This window comes from Alligator sinensis, unplaced genomic scaffold (assembly GCF_000455745.1).
Source record: "Alligator sinensis unplaced genomic scaffold, ASM45574v1 scaffold147_1, whole genome shotgun sequence".
Taxonomy (NCBI): Eukaryota; Metazoa; Chordata; order Crocodylia; family Alligatoridae; genus Alligator; species Alligator sinensis.
The window spans coordinates 3,517,826-3,542,084 of record NW_005841847.1 but is presented as its reverse complement, the minus strand read 5'-3'; the positions used below and the strand labels follow the sequence as shown (position 1 = coordinate 3,542,084).

The window sequence follows — 24,259 nt, the reverse complement described above, 5'->3', positions numbered from 1 at the left end:
AAAGAAAAGTAATATTGAAAAAAAAGAAAATCTAGGACTGAAAGCACACGTTGCTTTATTTGCTATGTTTCCCCACCCCATCTAGATATTATTCACATATGCATGTACATACATGTGCAGAAGGGAAAAACCTGGAAAGAGATCTTCCTCATTACTAACATAGAGATACAACAGATCTGATCATACATCGACTGGCATCAACAGGAGCTTTGCCACTGACTTCAATGGGTGCAGGCTCAGGCATAAGATGACTATATACACAAATATGTGACAGTCAAATACACTTTTATGTTCTATCTCTGCTACAGGACACGCACTTCCTTTGGTGCCCCATAATCCAAGCATAATTTTTTGCTATCCGTTTCCTCCCTAATACACTTACTGTATATAAAATTATTTCAAATCCAATCCAAATTCTAGATTGGATTTGAGACTCTGGGGAAGTGGATGTTCCAATACAAAGGGAATCAAAACTCATGGAAGAGGTGATATTTTTTATTAGACCAACTAGATATTTGCAAACAAATTATTGTATTTATTTGCAAGCTTTTCGGTGCACACACCATTCATCAGGCATAGGAGAGAGCAGAGATTGTAAAAGTTCTCTTAGGTAGAAATGAAAATTCATATTTCACATATTTTCTTTTCTTTTCTTTAACCTTTTCATATTTCTGTTCCAATACAAAGAATTCTGGTCACTAGCCCTCCTGCTCACCTTGTCTTTTGAGAGAGCTTGAGAAAGGTAGAGCCATATCTTTCACCCACATTATCTGGCAAACAGAATGCTTCAACACTTCTCATTAATATAATCCCTGATCCATATTTAGAAAATCTCAGAACCGGGTGACTTTAGGATATTATACCAGCATGACTGGTGTGAAACTCTAAGACTTTTATGACCACCACCAATAAAGTGCAGAGATAGGTCTAAGATAAAGCTAATCAAATATTAAGATTCAGGTTCTTCGTGGTCAGAAGGAAATTGCTATAACCTCCAGAAATAGCTTATAATATTGTTGAGATGCACTGTGGAGAAGATTAGACTTCCATGGGAACATCTATTTGACCATTGCAGAAGGCAGAACACTAGGGAAAACAGTGGTCTGCTCTGCTAAGGTGATTCCTGGGTTATTGTGAAAAATACTTATATAAAAACTTACTATGATGAACAAATTCCATGGCAACAAGCTACATCCTAGAATCAGGAAAAAGCAGCATCTATAAGGGAAATATGTACATGTCCTCTTTGATCATCTGGATAATAAGAAAACAGACATTAAAAACAGGTCTCTTACCAGCTTTGCTCCAACAATCAAGAAAAGCTGACTTCATTTCCATTTTGCCTAGGTAAGTTACATAACTATATGGCCCCTCTTCATTTTTAGCATTTTCTGGCCTTGTACTACTGGATAGTTAAGAGGAGGTTAAGTCCTTTTGCAGCCCAATAAAATGTTGGTGTATTAAATTTCTGATCTTTTATAGCTGACTGCAGCTTCTAAATAGGTACATATAGCTAGAGAACACCAGGACTTACAGTAATTGGGAAACCCCTCAGAAACTGGATTTAGCTTTGAAAAAGGTAAAAGAAAAGAAAAGAAAAGAAAAATATGCAGGACAAAAAGGGCGCTCAACACCGTTCTTGCTTCTATGAATGGGAAAAATTTTGTTGCCTCCAGTGAGGTCATTAGTCACATCCATGAGCAGTGTTGCTAAGTGAGTTTAGCAACATATTTCATCCATTTCATTCTTTCCATTTCATGCTTCACAGTCTAATTTCATTTCCACCTCTGAAGTGCAGCAGAGTTGTTAGATATACTGTATTTCAGATGCTACTGCAAATTCAATTACAGTTTTATTCTGTCATTTGATATGCCAGTGGAAGGGAAACAATCAAAAAGATTGACATTGATCATAATCCAAATTGTCATGCCCAATTCTTGACAGAATAATGAGTTAGAGATGATGTCAGTCACTCCAGGGTTCAGGTCTCCCCAAACTGCTTTGGAATGTGCAGCAAAATGGTGGCTCTTCCACAGTTTGTGAATAAAACAATATATAGTACTTTGCGGAACAAATTTCTGTCCTTTACTTCCCATACAGTGGACACACAGATTACTCTCTCTAACACACACGCACACACAATTTAGAAGGAGCAGTTGCAGCTGTTCAAATCTTGCTTCTAGGTAACAAAGACATGGTGAGGAATTTTACATTCCAATTGAAATGCAATGCATTAAAAATCATTTTTTGGCATTCAGCTCTGTAGTAAAAGAGATTTCACTTTCATTCACTCCACTATTTTGATTTCTGTCCGTTTGAGCTGTATTAGGTTTTACTACAGGCTATATTCGGGATCCTAACAGTTTTTTCCAGAATCAGGTAGAAATCTTTCTTTGCTCAATTTGTTTTAATAAATCATAACAAAACATAACCTGTGAGACAACATAAAAACAAAGAGTAGAAATAAACCTAATTGTTTCCTGTTGTCTATGAAAATCATTCATCTAGGAGGCTGAGAGAGATAGACCTGACTGAGAACAAACAAAGATGAAAATTTGTTTTAATAAGCCCAAGAGAAGTATTGCGAAAAACATTTTAATAATTTGTGTTCCTATGTTCTGGAAATAAATGCAGTATTTCAGAATCACAATTGAAACAAAGCAAGTACAAGTAAGTACCTTAAAATAATGTAAAAAACCCCAAAACAAATGCTTACCAACAGAACATGCCCAATTATTTTAAAAATGAATTCACTGTAAAATTAAGTAATACATTCTTCTTGTGACAGATAAAGTAGAGGAAAAGGAGTCTGTAGAGACCTTACAATTACTGGAGACAGATCAAAAAGCTAAATCAGGGGACTGGTTTATTAAAACATACTTTACTTCAGAGTACATAATACTCAGCAGTTACTGCTAATCAAATTCCTACATCCAAACAATTGTGTTATTTGATTGAATAGTGAGGCCTTTAATCCTCATTATGTTGGCATATAATGATACACCTTTGGCAGCCATGGCAGAGGATTCTTGAAGAATGGAAAGAGCACTTTCAGCTCTGCCCAAAACAAGAAGTAAGTCAGCTGCAGCCTGCATGGTGCAGAGAGTAGAGCTCCCTGGTTAGGCAGACGATGCTGGACAGCTCCCTGTGGGCATAAAACAGGAGTTGCTGGTTGTGGCTGCAGGACTAAGTACAGGCAGTCAAAAAGCTCAAGGCTGAATCAATTCAGGTTAGTCTAAGCTGCATAGATTGAACCAATAAGCAAATGAACAGACTTTCACTTTTGATTCTGGGAATACAGCCACATGCCTACAATGGCCCAGACCAGAAGTTGCGGGGGGGGGGCAGTGCTAGAGCACACCTCCATGCTTGGCTTAAGTAGACAGCTTGGGCCAAGGCTAGCCTGCCCACCCTGTGAGGGGCAGCTTGTGGGGAAGGTGCAAAACATCCTGGGATGCTGGGGGATTGTGAGTTAATTTGAATCTGGAGGGGATCTGGGACAGAAGTACAATAAACTGATTTAACCTAAATCAATTAAGTTTGATAATACATCCATCCAGGTTTATCTTAAATTGGTTATGGCCGTTTTGAAAGTGATTTATGTGCACTGAACTTCTGTTGTGTTACAGATTTGAAACAGTTTCTAATCACTTATACTGGTTTATGTGTAATTTCTGTCCCTAGCCCAGAAGACTAGACCTGAAACACCTAGGAGAGGGCAGAAAGCCTGGTTGAGGGAGGCTATGTATAGCACTAAGACTATGGAGAGCCTTCTGTAATGATAAACACTGGAGGCAAAGAAGGCATATTACTATGGAAGCCACAGATCTGGAGGTCAGTGGCTAAAAAGGCCTGAATTGACAAAGTACAGTAAGACTGGTGAGTGGAATCACTAATGTTGGACAGTAGGAAGAGGATCCTAGGGCTGACTTGTGCTGTATGAGAGGAGGGAGGAATAGCAGGCAATAACTTGTAATCAAGTAGGGCCCTAGACAAGAACCAGGAGATTGAGGTATACCTGGTTCCCTGTACCAAACCACACCCAACATGAGGGACATTTCAGGACTGCCTTGAAGCAAGGTGAGATTTTGGGGAAATGAATGATGAATGGTGCAAAACCAAGGGACAAGGACTGCTGCAACTTCGTACTCCAAAGAGACAAAGCAGATAAACTGAAAGACCTGCGAAGGAACTGTTAGGGTGGTAGCGGGCCAGGAAATGAGTGAAGGCTTGCAGCTTTTGAAGAGACAATTTATGGAGAGTTGCCATAGACTAGATGGGTGGGAGCACAGGCGACTGGTAGGGGAAGCATGGGGGCGGGGGGAGGGAGGCATGTGCACCCCCTGAGATTGGCCCCCAAAAGTGGGGCAGATTTTTTGCCGCAGTTTTTTTGCTGTGTGGGCCGGTGGCATGTTGTGGGAAGGGGTGCACTAAGCCATGGCACAGAAGTATAGGAGTGGATATGGGACTTTTGGCCCACCTCCAGGCCTGTCCACAAATTGTGCCCTCCCAGACTCATGAGGCACCAATCACCCCTGGGTGGAAGCATCCACCTTCTGACCTCTGGCAGTATATTGTCACTTGTGGGATACATGAGGATCCATGTCACATTGGAACAAAAGTGAGAACCTGCAAGGTGGCCACAGCACTTATTGTTCGGGAGGAAATCAAAATGGGTCCACAGCAACAGGGGATGCTCTGACTTGTTGAGACTGCTTTTAGGAAGCTATGGGTCAGGCAACTCAGAGCAGAAGCTATGCCAATCTTTCAAAAGGTGCAGCATAAACTTGCCTTCCCCCACACAGGATAACTTCAGAGGATATCAAGACGTGGCAGGAGAGTAAAAGTGGGATATGAGAAGCATTAAGGGACCTCAAGGGCACCCCCCATGGGCCACAGATAGCAAACACAAAAAAAAACCCAAACAAAAAAATGCCGCTGGGGAGGGCAACCTGTTACATTGGTGCATTGGCTGGGACGTTTCCTACGGTAGTGTGTACCCTGAGACAATGGTTTGCCCAAATTAAAGAAAGAACCCTTGGGTCCAAAGAGAAGGCAGGAAAGCCGGGGCAGATCCTAGTCTTGGATTTAGGGGCACAAAAACAGGTATTGGGACTCCTTTGTAAAGTAGTCCAAGGTCTGCAGGAACAAACAGAAAGACAATAGGCATTATTAGAAAGGATGATGAGAGGCATACAAACAAGATGAGCACCCCAGGAAGGTGTTTGTGGTTATGGTGCCAGGGTTTATTCTGAGCCAGGAGAGAAACAGCCTGCATTAGTGGTGGATGTGAGGCTTGAGGGACAGAAGATATGTGCTATGTTGGATTCGGGCTCATCACACACAATAGTGCAGAGAGATGTGTTACCCAGAAGAGAGAAGGAAGTTGCAAATCAGATAATTATTCAATGCTGGTGCGGGGAGACCCAAAGACATGACAGAGTGTGGGTTAGTCTGCAAGTGGGTGAGAATACACGCCGGATGCTAGTCAGAGTAGCTGAGCCCTTACCCTAGCCGATGATGCTGGGATGTGACCATCCAGAGCTATTGACAGTAACAGCCCAGGAGAAAAAGAAAGAGGAAGCTGTGACACGTAGTTTGAGATGGGTGAGAAAAACTAGAGGGGCCCCACAGCACTACCCCATTTGGATTAGGGGGAAAGCCTCTGAAGAGGAGTCAGAGGAAGGAGAAGGCCCCAGCTGGAGGCCACTGGAAGTAGGAAAAAGAGGTTGTAAGACAGTAAGGTCTGAGGCGGTACTTGAGGATGATCTTATGCCTGAGGTATTTGCCGGTGAGGCTGAATGACCTCCATCAGATGAAGAAGTAGAACAGGTGTTGTGCACTTGTGGGAAGATAAGCATTTCCGATTGGAACAGAGACGAGAGGAAGGGTTTTGGTATGCATTCCAGGAACATCTAGCTCAGCAAAATGGGGAGATGCTATGACCAGAGCAGATGAAGCCAACTCCATGATTCGAGGTGAGGAATGATCTCCTATATAGAGTCAAGCATGGAAAACCTGGAAGAGAAGAAGTAATACAATTGCTGGTACCTCGGCAATACCAAAGGGCTCTACTGAAAGTAGCTCATGAACTCCATATGAGCGGAAATTTGGGGCAAAACAAGACAGAAGCTCACATTCAGGAAAGGTTTTTTTGGCCGGGGTTAATATGGAAAGTAGCAAAGTACGGTGCATCTTGTTCTGTGTGCCAAAAAGTAAACCCTAGTCATCCTCCAAGAGCTCCGTTAGTACCACTGCCCTTGGTGGAAGTTCCCTTTGAGCATGTGGTACTGGATATTGTGGGGCAACTGCCAAGAAGCAGTGCTGGGCACCGATTTATTTTGGTCCTCCTGAACTACACAACGAGGTATCTGGAGGCTGTGCCTATGCAGATGGTGTCCTCCCCAAAGGTGGCAGAGGAGTTATTGAAAATATTCTCCCGAGTGGGACTCCAATAAAGAACTGCTGACTGGTCAAGGAACTTTACATCTCGTGTGTTCAAGGGAGTGGGTAAAACCCTGGGAATTAAACACTTAAAGACCACGGTATATCATCCCCAAACTGATAGGCTAGTGGAGCGGTTTAACTGGACTTTGAAACAGATGTTGAAGAAGTTCATGGTACAGAGCCCACAGAAATGGGATCAGCTGTTACCTCCCTTGTTATTCGCAGTAACAGAGGCACCCCAAGCCTCAACAGGGTTTTCCCCTTTCAAACTATTTTATGGACAACAACCAAGAGGAATTCTTGATTGGATTACGGAAAGTTGGGAAGAACAACAAAGTAAAGACCAGAACCTGGTTCAATACAGGACTGAGAGAACGCCTGGAGGTGGGATGGAGAGAAGCTTTAGGAAAACTTAGGGAGGCCCAAGGGTGACAAACAACCTATTACAATAGAGGGGCTTGAGAAAGGAAGTTTGAGTTGGGAGACCGCGTATTGGTTCTCTTACTTGGCCAGGAGAGTAAGTTACTAGCACGATGGCAGGGACCTTATGAAATCATATGCCAAGTAGGGCCTGTAGATTATAAAGTACATCAGCTAGACAGGCAGAGGAAAAAACAAGTATACCGTGTTAACATGCTGAAGCCATGGCAAGAATGAGAGTGCCTATATTTGGCCCCTCAACCAGATGAACCAGAATTGGGACCAGGAGAGTAAGTTTATTCTCCACCATTTCCACCATTTATTCTCCACCATCCCTCCACCCTGAGGGAGAGGGATGAGACAAATGAAGTGGAAGTGGCTCCGTGTTTATCTGAAGAACAGAGGTGACAGGCAATGGAACTAGTGAAAGAGTATGGGGATGTGTTCCAAGAGGTCCCCAGAGAAGCTCGAGGGGTGATCCATCGAATAAGGACCCCTCCAGGCCAGGTGATCTGCGAAAACTGGAGGCAGATCCCACAACAACTACAGGACCAGATAAGAGATGAGATCAAGATGATGCTAGAGCAAGGCGTAATACAAAAATCCCAAAGTGACTGGAGCCACCCCATTGTGGTAGTACCAAAGCCAGATGGGAAGATTAGACTCCGTATAGATTTCTGTAAAGTAAATGCAGTGGCTAAATTTGATGCTTATCCGATGCCGAGAGTGGATGAAATGGTGGAGAATATTGGGCAAGCCAGCTATATCTCCACTTTGGACCTAACAAAAGGCTATTGGCGGGTCCCCTTAGCACCCAAGGACCAAGAAAAGACGGTATTTGCCACCCCGTGGGGCCTATTCCATTTCCAATGCATGCCATTCAGATTACATGGAGCCGCCGTGAAGTTTCAGCGGCTGATGGACAGAGTTTTAGCCCTTCATGGGGGTTACGCTGCAGCTTATATAGAAGATATTGTCGTGTATACCACAGATTGGTCTGGACATTTAGCAGTGCTGCAAGCAGTATTGCAGGACCTAAGGAAGGAATGGTTAACCACCAACCTGAAGAAGTGCACAGTTGGGAAGGAGGAAACAGGGTACCTCGGGTTTCAGGTAGGAAGTAGTAAGGTGCGACCGCTGCTGGATAAAGTGGAGGCATTAAGGAAGTATGAAGCTCTCCAAGCAAAGAAACAAGTGAGGGCTTTCTTGGGACTGGCAAATTATGATAGAAAATTTGTACCTCACTTTGCAGACTTGGTGGTGCCTTTGACCAAGATGGTAAGGGCTGGAGCCCCAACCAAAGTGAGATGGACACCAGAGGCAGAAAGAGTATTCCAAGAGGTGAAGGATGCACTTTGTATGTTGCCACTGCTATATACACGAGATTTCAATAAACCATTTTTGGTACAGACAGAAGCATCAGACTTGCTATTGGTTTGGTGATGGTCCAAATGGAGGGGAAGAACGTCCAATAGCTATATAAGTAGAAAGTTGCACCCACCTGAAAGGAATTATGCTACAATAGAGAAAGAATGTTTGGCGATCAAATGGGCCATAGAAACACTCCAGTATTATTTGTTAGGATGGAAGTTCACGCTAATCATGGACCATGTCCCACTGTGATGGCTACAAAGCATGAAGACAGATAATGCTAGGTTAATTAAATGGTCTCTCAGTCTTCAACCATACTCTTTGTGGTAGAGCATTGCCCAGGGACCAAGAATGTAAGCGCCGACTTCTTCTCATGACAATATGAAGAAGAAAAGGGTTCAGAGGGGAAGGAAAGATCCAGGACAAAAGAGAAGGGAGCGGGGGGTGTAACAGGGAACCCTAGCCCTGTTACCAGAAAGCCGACCGGTCCCTTTAAGACCAGAACTTTCTGGGCACAGCCTACTGGCAAGGTAGGTGTTAAAAGCTGAACCTGGCTGGCTAGTCAAGTGACCGGAAGGAGGCAGACCAGAACTATAAAAACCCTGGGCTTGGCAGCAGTTAGAGGCAGCAGCCGAAAGGGAAGGAGGTTGTGCATGATAGCTCCACAGAGAGGCTTAGCTGCCGGTCCAGCTGCTGTGAGAAGAGAACTCTTGATGAATGTCAGAGAAGTGGCAACAGCGCCACAGGGAGTAGCATCACAGAAGGTAGGGAAGCAGAAGAACTAAGCCACGAAGAAATGTAAGCTGGCATGCTGCCTTCTTTCATTTCTATTTTTTTGTGGTTATAACCCATGGACTTACTGTTTATATATATTTGTTGATTGAGACCGGCGGTTTGTGGTCGAGGCTGTAGGGGAGGAGGAGGCCTTATTAGTGCCTTGGGCGCAGTCATAAAAGGCAAAGGGGGCCTGGTGCACCAGTGGGTGCAGGTGTGTGCTTTTGGGCTTGGCCAGTGGGGGTGTAGGGCTGCTGCCCAGCCTTGAACTTTTGGCCCTCTGGCTGCAGGGCCAGTAGACAAGGCCAGAGAGCCTGGGCTCTGTATGGGAAGTAAAAAGAGGGCCACAAGCTCCCAAGGTTAAGGAGCTAGAGCCTCGGAGTCAAACCCTATCTGGTGGGTTTAGACTGGCAGGCCTAGCGAGAGAAAGACAGGGGGTAAGACCCATGATGGCTGAGAACCCCGACATAGGAATACAATAGGCAGTCTCCTGCTTGTAAGAACATCTGTATAATATTTACATCAAGACGTGGAAGACGAGTAAAGTGGGATACAAGAAGCATTAAGGGACTTCAAAGGTGCCCCTCATAGGCCACAGGTAGCAAAACAAAAAAAAAATGCTGCTGGGGAGGGCAACCTGTTACAGGGGAATAAAGACTTGTTTGGATATGTGTCTGCAATGAGAGCGGTGTTCGAGGTGTGCAGGGGGTAGGGGGTCTGTGGGCAGTGGAGCTGGGAGGCTAGAGCAGGGAGTGCTGGAGGAGGTGGTCAGCTAGAGCCTCCTACACCCAGTACCCTGGCCCCTGCTGGTGGTTTTCCATTGCCAGGCATCCTCTGCCTGCTGTGCCTCCACCCAGGCTTCACAGAACAGCTCCCCACTAGGCCTTGCAGATGTTATACAGCACACAGGCTGTGACAATGACCAAGGGGAGGTTGTTCTTGACAACATCCAGGTGGGTGGTGAGGCAGCACCAGTGGCCCTTCAGGCAGTCAAAGGTGTACCTGATGAGGGTGTGGGTCTGGCCCAGGCAGCAATTAAAGTGGGCCCGGCAGGGGATCAGGTGGCTAGTGTAGGGTCGTATCAGCCAGGGCAGGAGCAGGTAAACAGGGACCTCCGTGAAGAGGGATGGGACCAGGACGATGCCCAGCTGCAGGTCCAGCACCCCTGGCATGAAGTGCCCACTCTCCACCACTGCTTCCAGGCCAGACTTCTGAAATATGCAGGTGTCATGCGAACTGCCTGCCCAGCTGATGTTCACATGGATGAATGGGTTATCACAGAAGGTAGGGAAGCAGAAGAACTAAGCCACGAAGAAATGTAAGCTGGCATGCTGCCTTCTTTCATTTCTATTTTTTTGTGGTTATAACCCATGGACTTACTGTTTATATATATTTGTTGATTGAGACCGGCGGTTTGTGGTCGAGGCTGTAGGGGAGGAGGAGGCCTTATTAGTGCCTTGGGCGCAGTCATAAAAGGCAAAGGGGGCCTGGTGCACCAGTGGGTGCAGGTGTGTGCTTTTGGGCTTGGCCAGTGGGGGTGTAGGGCTGCTGCCCAGCCTTGAACTTTTGGCCCTCTGGCTGCAGGGCCAGTAGACAAGGCCAGAGAGCCTGGGCTCTGTATGGGAAGTAAAAAGAGGGCCACAAGCTCCCAAGGTTAAGGAGCTAGAGCCTCGGAGTCAAACCCTATCTGGTGGGTTTAGACTGGCAGGCCTAGCGAGAGAAAGACAGGGGGGAAGACCCATGATGGCTGAGAACCCCGACATAGGAATACAATAGGCAGTCTCCTGCTTGTAAGAACATCTGTATAATATTTACATCAAGACGTGGAAGACGAGTAAAGTGGGATACAAGAAGCATTAAGGGACTTCAAAGGTGCCCCTCATAGGCCACAGGTAGCAAAACAAAAAAAAAATGCTGCTGGGGAGGGCAACCTGTTACAGGGGAATAAAGACTTGTTTGGATATGTGTCTGCAATGAGAGCGGTGTTCGAGGTGTGCAGGGGGTAGGGGGTCTGTGGGCAGTGGAGCTGGGAGGCTAGAGCAGGGAGTGCTGGAGGAGGTGGTCAGCTAGAGCCTCCTACACCCAGTACCCTGGCCCCTGCTGGTGGTTTTCCATTGCCAGGCATCCTCTGCCTGCTGTGCCTCCACCCAGGCTTCACAGAACAGCTCCCCACTAGGCCTTGCAGATGTTATACAGCACACAGGCTGTGACAATGACCAAGGGGAGGTTGTTCTTGACAACATCCAGGTGGGTGGTGAGGCAGCACCAGTGGCCCTTCAGGCAGTCAAAGGTGTACCTGATGAGGGTGTGGGTCTGGCCCAGGCAGCAATTAAAGTGGGCCCGGCAGGGGATCAGGTGGCTAGTGTAGGGTCGTATCAGCCAGGGCAGGAGCAGGTAAACAGGGACCTCCGTGAAGAGGGATGGGACCAGGACGATGCCCAGCTGCAGGTCCAGCACCCCTGGCATGAAGTGCCCACTCTCCACCACTGCTTCCAGGCCAGACTTCTGAAATATGCAGGTGTCATGCGAACTGCCTGCCCAGCTGATGTTCACATGGATGAATGGGTTACAGTGGCCTGCAGGACCACAGAGTGAAATCCCCTGTGGCTGTAATACGGGTGTTCTCCATGGGATGGACAGGTGACTGAGATGTGGGTCCCATCCAGGGCCCCGATACACTGGGGGAATCCCAGTGCACAGACCCCTGCCACCACCACCAGGGGGTTGTGGACACAGAGCACAGTGTGCCCCAGCATGTCTGGAGAGCCCTGCACACCTCCAGGATGGCTTCCCCGGTGGTGACCTTTCCCATACCGAACAGGTGTCTGACTTACCGGAGGCTAGTGAGCATGGCCAACTCCAGCAATGCAAAGGCCAGCTGGGTGTCAGTGGGGATGGCCAGGTCCATGCCGGTGTCCTGCCACTCCAGGTGGGGCTGAAACTTCTGGAGCAGGTCCCAGAAGACAGCCCAGGTCATGTGGAAACCATCCAGCCTCTGCTCATCGCCCCAGGTGTGCTGGACTTGGTGCAGCCACCAGTGCTGGCTGGCGTGGCAGGCCCAGAGGTGGGGGGGCTCAGGAGGGTGACAGCAGCCCCACTGGTGGCATCCTGAAGTCCCTCATCGGTGTCTCTGGAGGCAGCAGCTGTGCAGTGGAAGTGATGGCCCTGGGACAGCATGCTGCAGCCAGGCAGATGGTTGCTAGGTGTGAGGGAGCTGGGTGTGGCGAGACAGTGGTAGGCCAAGTGGCAGTTGGCACGGTGAGCCAGCAGGGCAGTCATGGTGGCCAGCACAAGTATGGGGCACTGGTCATCGCTGCCAGGGGAAGGGGCTGGAGCAGCCATAGCACAGGGAGGCTGAGGAGAAAGCTGCTGCATGCTGCCCCTGCACTTGGCATGTTGCTCCTGGGCAAGGAAGAGGCTGGTCAGACAGCAGAGAGTGGAGCTGGCTTTTAAAGAGGGATGCCAGATGTTGGCAGCTGCAGCCGGAGCCTAGTGCTCACCTCAGTGGCTGCAGGGACCTATTGCCAGGCTCCAGGGAACCAGGAGCAAATTTGTTCCCCAATCTCCTCATGTGTAGACACCTACCCAAAAACACTTACTCTGGCTTAGCTTACACCACAGTAAATTTGGGGCGGTGTAAATGCATGGGTAGACGCACCCATTGTTAGTTATTGTAAATGTCTATTACATTGTAAAATGTAATGGTTGCAGTAAATTTGAATCACCAACAAAACTGGAAGTTTTCTTATTTTTTTTTCTTTACATAGTTCTGCCAAGATTGGAATATTTCACAGATCAAAACATGCCCAAAAATCACTTTTGTCATTCCAATATATGTTCAACACTGGGTGCATCTACATGTGATGCTACATCACCATAGCAACATGCTACGGCAACAGAATGTCGGCAGGCACAAACCGTGATGCTGCAGCTATGTTGCCAGAGCAACATGCTCCCTCAGTATAGTGTGTTGCTACAACGACATAGCGGCTAAGAATAACTGTGTGCTGCCAGCACAGTATGGTCTGTTACTGTGCCATCATTTAGTACTTCCAAAAGAGTGAACAGCATGATGCAACATTTGGACATATCTAAAATGATTTACTATAGCTGCCAACATGGACACAGACATGGATGGTCACTAAGATAATACAACGGCATAATTTTTTAAAATTCTGGGATCTTTTTTGTCCCCACAAACACTACAACATAAGGAAAGCTTTGAACTAAGTAAGTTTGCTGCTCTCTCCTGACTCCATGCCTCAGTTTACCACTTGATGACACAGCTGCTGATGTTTCTTTGATTCCACTGTTCCTAAAGCACTATCATGACTGTAAACTGTTCCTTCTACTTTGCAATAGCAGCTTCACAGGAGATGAGACCTAGCAGCAGCAAGCTCACAGACATCTTTTGATATGAGGCTTTGCACATGTGAATTCAGATATCTGAAAAGGTTCATAAGAATTTGCTCATTTCATAAAATTGGACACTTCATAATTTCTACACTGACAATTGTTGTTCATGGTTAAACAGTTAAAATACCAGAGAGAACAATCTGTAAGGGTTTAGATATTAGCTCCATGCAATAATGTATCTCTTTTGCAAAACAAATATTTTGCTGCCTCTAAAATCAAATGGCCTTTTTAACAGAAATCAGTAGAAACCTGAAGTGAAGCTGCAAAATGTTTTCCTTTTCATGTTACATTTCCCCCACCTTGATCTTGCTTCAAATTCACTGTTTTAGAAGGTAAAGAAGATTAGAACAATTTAAAATGCATAACTCGCTTTTATTTGGCTGGTAATGAGGGGTGTGGGTGGGAAGAGAGAAAGAGAGGTGTATATAGAAACGGGACCTATAACTCAAATGCTCTCTGAACCCTGGCATTTGTGTAACAGTCCAGATGACTTATGTGACAGTACATACAGTTACATGGTTCTTGGTGACACTTGCTGGGGAGGCAATGGACAAAAAGATCTCAAAAATTGGAACATTGCCTAATGTACTGTGACCAATATCTAATCTGTCATTTGAATCCTGAGCCACAACTGTTCTCAGTTCAGTTTTGAACATGCATCATCTTTCTTTGTATAGCTACATAAAGCTACAGAAGCACTCAAAAGAAGGCCCATGCTAATGAGATCTAGATGCAGCTATGATTTTTATTACTTGCTTCTTAGAAAGTTACATTAAATGTCAACGTCAGCCCCAGATCAGCTCTGCAATGCTCTTATTCTAAGTCTGTTCAGATGAATGATTTGTTGTGTGCTTGGTTTTCATGGCCACCATTTCATAGTGCAATTTGTCTTGGACAAACCACTGACACTGAACAATATGCTGAAGAACCTTGATGCTGTTTTTCTTTTCACAGCTGTTATGGAATATGCTTCAAATACATGCATGGTGGAAGATGAATAGGGAGAAAGTCAAGGTATGGGCACGTAAACAAGTTACCTCAAGGCATGAAAGGGTGTGAGTTTTATCAACTACTCCATGATAACTGTTCATGTGCTTTCTTTTACTTAGGGTAAATGCAAGGTAACTTACTATTATTGTCCCCAAGGTTCTACAGCAAGATGATTCAGCTAAGCATGCAGCACGTCTATTCAGGGTACCTGTTATTCACACTATCAGACAGGTGATCAGACTGGCTGACAGCAGGGATAGTTCAGGGTTAAATCTAAATCCAAAGTGGATTGCTATTTTACTCTTTTTATACTTTAAAAGTACACATAAAGCCTGTATCATTGTTCACACATGATCAATCACACTTGGTTCAATTGACCTTACAATTTGCTGATAAATGAATTTTTTTAATAACAGTTACATATCTTCCCAGATATGTACCAGGTTTTGATTGTACTGTCCTACATGCTTTTCTTATCTATTATGGGAGGTTGTACTGATCCTTACATCCCAAGGGTCTTGATGAGATTCCAAATGTTCCAATGCACTCTAGTGCAAGGGTTGTCAACCGGGGGTACGCGTACACCTGGGGATACTTGGAAAGGTGCTAGGGGCCAGGGAGGGAGGCGGGAAGAGGGGCAGCAGCTCCCCTCTGCACAGCCGCCAGCCAGATGCGCAGCAGGGGGAGCTTGCATGCAGCAGCTGCCACCGCCATCCACCACCCCGTGTCACTGCATGCAAGCCTCCCACTTCACGTCCGGCCACCACCCCTCCTCCCTGCTCTGTGTCCAGCCACCACCATCAGAAGGGGTATACTCTTTAAAGGTTGAAAACCCCGGCTCTAATGCTTTCCAAAGAACTTTAGACTTACAGAATTTAACTCTCACTGCTCTTGGCCTGTCTTATGGCCTACACTTATTCAATGAAATTGAAGGTACTCTGCTGGGAAGTAAATGTGGTTTCAACCCCCTTAAACTGAGTAGAGCTTACTGGGCAAAAGATACTGAGTTAAGAAAAAGTAACCAGTAGCTTACTGGGTCCTCCTGGTTCCCCTTCCCCATGGTAGAAACACTGTCATATTTCTGATTGAGATACAGGAGTTCAGACACTTTTGTGAAAAGTATTGCCTGTCAGCAACTCTCTAATCAGTACTTGCGTGTTCTGGCAATACAATGTACTTTCAGAGCATGACAGAACTATCTGCTTCCATGGATTGAATAGAATTGTTCTTCTGGAGTGAGATGCTTTGCTTTTGGATTTAAGGTTTAGCAGTTAATTTTTTTAAACCTACATTTGAGGCCATTTTAACTGATGGTCCCACTTTGAAAGGGCTTCTCTCAAAGCAACTTGGGACTATGACTTACATTTTTGACTGGTTCTGACTAGTTTGACTGGCTCTCTTTCTTTTTCTTCTCCAGAATCAGCTCACTCAATGTATTCTTTTTCTTTTTATTCCTTTTCACTAGATACGGAGATTGTCTCATTATCCTCTTTTTCATTCCATAAAAATATGTTGCCATGTTGCTGTTTCATAGCAAAGAAAGGGGCCATTTCTGCTTCCACAAAAGCCAATGGAAAAACTCCCACTGACATCACAAGAGCAATTCGTCTGGATTCCTAACTTGTTACCATATTCTGCCATTTTTCAATCTTGCATCTGCTGCCTCTCCACTTGCTCAAGTGGAAACACTGATTTTACCTAAAGGCATTCAAGCTTAATTTTTCCTTTGAAAACAACAAGCACACCCTATTGGTTTACTTTTAAAATATAGTATTACAATTCTTACCATCCATGCTGTGACAAAATCTCCCATCCAAGTTCCCACTGCTGCTACCTTCATAAAACTTTCATTCCTGATGCCCATGAAGTCTGTTATAATATATGTTCTGTGAAAACAAAACATAGGTTGAAGGTTACATACATTCATTTAATGGAGTTACAATTTGCTTTAGTGAGAGAAATAGGATTAACTGTGAAAGTGTCAAGCTTTTGTACAATCACATGTTCTGTCAGATTTAAAGTCTTGATGGAGCACTAAACCTACGTGGTCAATTCCAATTAGAAATGGAAAAGTGAATCTAACTCTATAACTATTTCTCCTTTTTTCCTTTCGTTCTTTTTTCCTTCCGTTCTTTCTCTCTCTTTCTCTCTTTCTTGCTTTCTCTCTTCCTTGCTTTGTAACTAAAAGAGTGACACAAACTTCTGGATAATATAACTAAAATTTTAAACTTTTAATCTCTCCTTAAATTAAAAAAAAAACTATTTGGATAATTGGAGTTCTCAAATAAAATAAGACCTTTAGCCACTTTAGCCAACTATAAAAATAGTTGAACCACTTGATTTTTGACTTCATGAATCATGCTATCACGTGTCTTTTTATACAATAGCACAAAGGCTGTTGTAGAACTGCCTCATATTCTTGTTAGATTTCAGAATCTTCATGGACATACTTTACCTAAAAGCCAAAGGAAATATATATTCATACATATTGGACTATCTTCAGACAGAACTTGAGAGGTGAAAATGCAAACAAGAAAAAAACTCCACCACCCAACCCTACTCATTCTGCTCAAATATTGGATCAAAATAACCATGGCCATTTTGCTTAAATAGTGGAGAAGACAGGGTTTCTGACATCATATCACAGTCTGCCATTCATGTAAGGCTCTGTACAGTGGGAAAAGCCAGGAAGCACATTTTCCCATGCTAAATTACAATGTGCTTTCTTGAGCACACCATGCTGTCTGATCACTCCCATTATTAATAGGTTTTTTGTTAATTTTTAAAGAAAACATTATTCTCATTAATTCATATAAACACCAACAGTAAATCACAGTGACTATTACACTGTATCTTTTCAAGTAAATATGTACAGGCTTTTTGAGACATAGCTTATACAAATGTAATTCATGTTCGGAGATGTGGATGACTGACCAAATTGACTGTAACAATTTATTGGGAAATTGCATAATCTGTTATGCAAATTTTAATGATCTAAACACATATTATGTACAAAGTCCTGTAGTATCTAGGGGTGGAATTCTATTAATCTTTGCACATCTAAGTGGCAGTTCTTGAGTCTAGCAAGTGGCATTTGGCACTTATGCACAGGTAGAGATTCTGTTGCCTGTTACCCTGCACAGTGCACACATACATAATTACATACACGTATATCTGAGTGCAAGTCCCATAAAGGAGGAGGAAGGCAATGCCCATGTTTTAGGCCTAATAGCTAGGTGATCTAAACACTCAAACAGGAAGTTTAAGACCTGGGTTCTAGTGCATCATCTCCTTCCCATGGCCCCCTGCCCCAGTTAGAGGGGGGATTGAATTTGTGTATTATTTTTTCCAGTAAGGAGCTTTAACTACCATGTAAGAAGTAAGGCATTATCTGAGCCCTCTGCATGTTTTTGGAAATTGAGTTGCTTCCCCTTGTATTTAATAGTCATTTGAAAAATGAATGAAAGGCAGTGCAGTGGAGAAGTTTTGTCCTCATTGGGCATGTCTACACAAGTTGCTTTACTGAGCCTTAGCCTAATTTACCCTGTAGTATGGGTGCATGTCTACATGTGTGCACCCTCACTGTGCAGTTAAAGGGGCTAATAGCAACCACATTTGATACCTGCAAGTACAGGTATCAAATTTAGATGTGATTAGTTAAAAGGCAGCAATGCATGTGTAGATACGACCTAGCACTAACCCTAGTGCCAGCTCTTCTCAGCCACTGGGCAGACAAGAATAGGATGGGGTTCACTGTAAACAAATGCAGGGTGCTGCACCTTGGGGGAAGGAATCCACAGCATACATACAGGCTGGGGAGTTCCCCTCTTGAAAGCACAGAAGTGAAAAGGGAGCTTGGAGTCATTATTGACTCCAAGATGAACATGAGCTGCCAATGCCAGACCGCAGCCAGAAAGGCCAGCCATACCTTGTCATGCATCCAAAGTTGCATCTCAAGCTGGTCTAGAGAGGTGATACCCCTCCTCTATGCGACTTTGGTCAGGCCGCAGTTGGAGTACTGCATCCAGTACTGGGTGCCGCACTTCAAAAGGGATGTGGCCAGCCTGAAGAGGGTTCAGAGGAGAGCTACCTGCTTGGTGAGAGGGTAGCAGGACAGGCCCTATGAGGAGAGACTGAGGGACCTGAACCTGTTCAGCCTCAGCAAGAGGAGGTTGAGGGAGGACCTGGTGGCTGCCTACAAACTCATCAGGGGAGATCAACAGCAACTAGGTACAGCCCTTTTCTCCCCAGCACCACCTGAGGTGACAAGGAACAATGGTAATAAGCTGATGGAGAATACGTTTAGGTTAGAGATCAAATGGCAATATTTTACAGTTAGGGTGGCCAAAATCTAGAACCAACTTCCCAGGGAAGTGGTCCTTGCCCCTACCTTGGGCAAATTCAAGAGAAGGTTGGATGATCACCTGTCTGGGGTCTTGTGAACCCAGCATTCATTTCTGCCTGTGGCAGGGGGTCAGGCTGGATGATCTGTTCAGGTCCCTCCTGACCCTAGCTACTATGATACTATGATGATACTACGGGGCTACCCTGAGCCCAGCCCCAGGGCTCTCTGGCAGCCCCTAGTTGCAGGCTATAAAAGGGGCTGCAGGCCCTGTGTGCCGCCCTGGACAGGACCCAGGCTGCTTCTGCCAGTCCTGTCCCCTAGCCAGAGCTGCTGCTTGGCCACAGGTGAGTACTGTAAAGGGCTACAGCCTGCTGCACCTCCTGCCCAGCGCAGATCTCCCCAGGGCTGCTGCCTGGTTGTATCTGGCAGCAGGGCCAACACCTGCTTCCTGCTGCTGTTCACCCCCAGCAGTGTCTCCTGTCTTTGCAGGTGGGCGGAGGATGTTGCTCGGGAGATCACCCAGGAGGAGGTGCAGGACCAGGTGCAGCTGGGGCAGTGGGCACGGATGAAGGCCCTAGACTGAAAGCACATTGAGCTGCTCTGGCAGCATGTGGCTCTCCAGATCCAGGCAGTAGAGGCTGCAGATGCCGACCGCTGGACCCTGGACACTCTCCTGGGCCTGGCAGTTGTGTCCATGGCCCCCACTGCCTGACCCCTGTCCATCACCCAGCAAGGCCCCTGAGTTCTGCCCATCCACCTGGCCCTGGGAAGAGGTCCTCAGGCGTCTCCTGCCCACTGGAGCCCCAAGCCTGCCCTGCATCCCCAGTCAGGCATGGCACCACAAGGGGACGCTGGCCCTGGACTCAGGCCGGCAGAGGGGGGAGCCTCATGGCCATTTAAGGGTGCTGTTTGGAAATCACCCATGGATGAGCCTGCTGCCTGCCATGTTCACTGCAGCCCCCCAGACCCACAGGGGGACTGGCCAAGGCCAGGGTGCTGGAAGCTTGTCCCTGGGCTCTGCCTCCTAGGTGCCCCTTCCCATAGCCCCTCAGTCCAGGACTCAGAGTCTGAGACTGTTGTAAATAGTTTTCACTTTGGGAAGAGGGTTTTTTATTATTGGTGGGTGGGGCGGGTGGTAGAGGGGCTCTGTGTTGGGGAGGGAGGTGTGAGGGGCTCTGTTGTGAGGGGGAAAAGAAGGTGCTCAGTGTTTCGGAGAGAGAGGGGAGAGGGGGGAGTTATAAGGGTGGGTGTTGTGAGGGGAATAAAGTTTTTTCTTTTAACCATGTTCCTGGCCTCAGAGTGGCGCTAGGGGTGAGGAGAGGGTAAGAGATGTGTGGTGGTAGGGCAAGCAGGCTGGAGCAGGGAGTGCATTAGCTTAATGCACAGTAAATTTAGACACTACTAACTGCACATGTAGATGCAACCATTGATAGCAAGGCCCCAAGCTACAATACAGGTCTCATTCTCTTCTAGGGTAACAGCAGCTATGTCACCAAACCACACATACTCTAGCTTGCTTACATATTTCTTCCTGGCTCCACAGATCTTCTAGGGAATCTTTGGTCCCTGGTTCAATTCGGCAGAGATTCGGCCTGATTCGGTGGCCAAATCTCTGAATCAAATCTTTAATCTTTAATCTCTCTGAACCTTTAATCTCTCTGAATTGAATCTCTTTAATCTTTAATCTCTGAATCTCTTTAATCTTTAATCTCTCTGAACCTTTAATTTCTCTGAATTGAATTGGAACCCTCCAAATCAACTCAGAGAGATTTGGAAAGATTCAGCAATTTGGACATAGACACAGAGTTTTTTCTACATACCTGTAGGTAGTAGGCGGCTCATGAATGCTGTGATGCTGGGGCACATGGAGTGTCCCACAGAAGTGTGGGGGGCTCCCCAGCACACTTGGCAGCAGATCCAGAAGTAGACCAGAAGCACTTCCAGTCCACTTCTGGGTCTGCTAGAGAGTGTGCGGGCCCCCCCCCGGCTCAGTGACTGGTGCTTCCTGGGTCCGAGGGGGTACCCCCGCAGATGGTCGCCAAGCCAGGGAGGTGCAGGGGGGCCCCCCTGTGCACTCCCCAGTGGACCTGGAAGTGGACCAAAAGTACTTCCGGTCCACTTCTGGGTTTACCACCCAGCACGCGGGGACCCCCCTGTGCTTCTGTGGGACACTCCATCAGCCCCAACATTGCAGCATTCACGAGCTGCCTGATACCTTGAGGTATGCAGAAAAAACATTTAAAGTTGTGTCTATGTCCAAATCACTGATTCTCTGCATCAGCATCAAATCTTCAGATGTGGATTCGGCCAAATCAAGTCAGGGACAGTGATCTAAATCAATTAATCGAATCACTGTCCCTGAACAGGGCCAAAGCCGAATCTAATAGGGCCTGCTTCGCACACCCCTAATATCTTCCCATCTTGGCTACCTAGGGGACCAGCTTCAAAAGGCATGCTGGAGAATGATTTCGATAATGTCTGACCTGTGGTATGATGGTTATCATTCTGTCCTGGGAAGCTGGAGATACAGGTTCATTGAGTGGGGTCTAGAACAGGGGTCTTTTCTTCCTGGGTCAGTGCCCTAAACACTTGGGCTAGATACAAACATTTGTGGAGGTTAGAAGGAGGTTAGATTGCATTAAAAATTCCCCCACACCTCATCTAACTTAGCTCACCTTGCATTAGTTAGGTGGATCTATGTGTGAACTATACAGAAGTTCAGGACAGTGAGATTGGTCTAAAAATGGCTGACCTGATCTAAGTTAACCTCACACCTGAGGTACACCTAACTTAAATCAGGTCAGCCATTTTTAGACCAATTGAATTGTCCTGAACTTCTGTACAGTTCCTAGCACAGCCACAGGGCTAGCCCAGCCACTGGCTCCAGCCCCAGGGCTGAGCTCTTCCTACCCCTTCCCTAGCACTGGGGAGCCCCCTGGCTCACACTGCTTCTCCTGCAGACCAGCCAGTTCCCCCTGCCCCCAACACTCAAACCCATATCTCCCCCATCCTGCAAGTCACTCCCAGTGACAGGTGCTGAGCAAGTAAGGTGGAGTGGGGGAGGGGCAGCCAGGGTTGGGGGGATGGTTTACTGGGGATGATGTTTTTCATTTGGGGGAGGTCAGGGGACTAAAAATAGCCCCTGGTCCTGGGGGGTGGGAGAGAGAGCCCCCATTCTCTAAATCTTCCCACAGACCCTGCCAGCCCCTCTGAGCCTGCCAAACCCTCCTGGACCACAACAACACCCCCACTGACTCCCCTGCACGCTGATCCCACCAATCCCTCTTGTGGACTCTATCTTGCCCCACCAATCTCTTGACCCCCACCCCATGGACTCCACTTGCCCACTAACCACCTTGATGGACTTGTCTGCCCCCAGATCCCCCCTGTGGACCCCACCTGCCCTCCCAATCTCCCCACAGACCCTGCTTGCTCCTGGTGAATCCCCCCACAAACCCCTTCTGCCCCTGCAATTCCCCCCATGGTCCCTGCCTGCCCCCAATCCACCCTGGAATCTGTTTGCCATGCCCCCCCCAACCCAACCTGTTTATTTTGTTTCTGTGGCATAAGAGTCAGAAATGGCTTTCTAGGGTGTTATGTGGCCCTATCCAGCCCACTGTGCAGTGTGGGATATGTAGTGGGTCAAAGACACCAGCCAACAGCTGCCAGGCAACACTGCTGCATATAAGACAGATTATCAAAGAATGAGAAGTGACTTGATCGTTGTGTATAGGCACTTATGCATGGAGAAAATATTTGGTATAGGATGAATTTTCAACCTTAATGACAAAGGCATAAAAAATCCAATGGTTGGAAATTAAAGTAAACCAAATTCTTACTTGTATTCTATTTTTTTAATAATTTAAAGTTCACCTATTTATCTTTGCTGCACAACCTGAGAGTTAAAACTTGTTTTAGTAACTACCTGACTTCATGAACACAGGCATAAAAAAATCCCCAAATTTATTTTGAGGTAAAATTATAAGGGTGTGCAACAAAGCTAAAATCTGAACAAAGATCCTGAAGGAGTCTGGTGGCTACTGAAGTCAAATGAACCTACTTGCTTTGTCTTTTCTTTTGTTACAACCTGTTTGGCTTTGTAACAATTTTGAGGCTAGTATCTATGAATAACTTTTACTGTTTTGAAAAGGGGACAAATGAAATTTGCAGTCATCTCTTTGCACAAAGTCTCCTCTGCAACATAGAGCTTGCTGCCCTGTTAGCATACCTTGTCACATTTAGCTTTAGTTGCACCTGCTTGAGCGATGAATTCTAGCATTTTTTTATTTTATATTCAGCCTTATTTAACCATTGCTTAAGTTTTTGTATAGCCTCATTATTATTTGAACTTTTCTTTTGCATTTTGTATCTGCACTATCAGCTATAGCCTTGAGCTCACTTTCATAGGAAACTTATGTCCCAGCATTGTCAACATAGGGATGTATAGTGCAAGCCTTGTTACTAGCTCAAATTAACTGAACTTGGCACTAACAGACTGAATCATAGGGATGAAATAACTGGATATGTTAATGAAAAGTGATGAGGGGTCCAAATGGACAGTGCCCAATGGCAGAGCCCTTGGAATTTCCGGAGTTGATGAACACACCAAATTAGGAGTCCAGGGCATGCCCAAATTAAGACATCAGTAAAAGACCAAATTATGATGCACGCATGTGATGGACTTGCTGAAACAAAAGAATGTGCTGACAGGATAAAAACATGAACAGTACGATGATCCAAGCAAACCAGTCAATGGTACCCAGAAATGAAGAGACATCAGAGAAATAAAGTTAAAGAAAAATCATAAAAGGGGGGTAAGAAGGAAGTTGGGTGTGTGTCATCACCCAACACCTGCACTGAACAGCAGCCAAAAAGCTACCCACATATGACCACCCTCTACTTTCAGGAACTGATTGGCCAACTTTTCTGTGAAGTGGAGTAATATCTGGGATTGGGTGAGACCACTGGACTAAGAGTTTTTCTCTCTCTTTGGGCGTGTCTACGCATGCATTTCATCCAGGCTCAGTTTACTCAAGTGTAAACTTCTGTGGTTTAAGTGCTCCCAGGAAGTATCTACACATGCAGGCATTATGGCGTAGATTTGCTGCTCTTAGCATCGAACTTCCTGCAGCCCTGCAATGGGCCCCGGCCATCACCAGGGGGAGCTCCAGGCTCCAGCTGCCAGCAGCTGACAGCCTTCTTCAAAAGCCAGCCCTGCTCACTGCACTCTGACCAGCCACTTTCCTGCTTGTGAGCAACGTGCTCAGCACAGCAGAAGCATGCATCAGCTCTCTCCTTGCCCACTCTGTCTCCCCACATTATGGCTGCTCCAGCCCCCATCCCTGGCAGTGATGACCAGTGCCCTGGACTCCTGCAGGCCATCATGCTGGCCCTGCTGGCCCACTATACTGACCACCACCAGGCCCACAGTTGTCTGGGCCCGCCTGGCTCCCCCACCATGCAGTGACTGCCTGCCTGGCCACAGTGTGCCATCCT

General features: G+C 46.2%; 1 protein-coding gene across 3 annotated transcripts in view; it reads right to left on the bottom strand.

Annotated features, from left to right (window-relative positions):
* TMEM117 (transmembrane protein 117) overlaps positions 1 to 24,259 on the bottom strand; it is a 432,755-nt gene that overhangs the window by 193,576 nt on the left and 214,920 nt on the right. For all 3 annotated transcript variants that reach the window (XM_025208464.1, XM_006015946.3, XM_025208458.1), the window contains exon 4: positions 16,205 to 16,304. In XM_025208464.1, the coding sequence (XP_025064249.1) occupies positions 16,205 to 16,304 (100 nt within the window). The remainder of the gene's footprint in view (positions 1 to 16,204; positions 16,305 to 24,259) is intronic.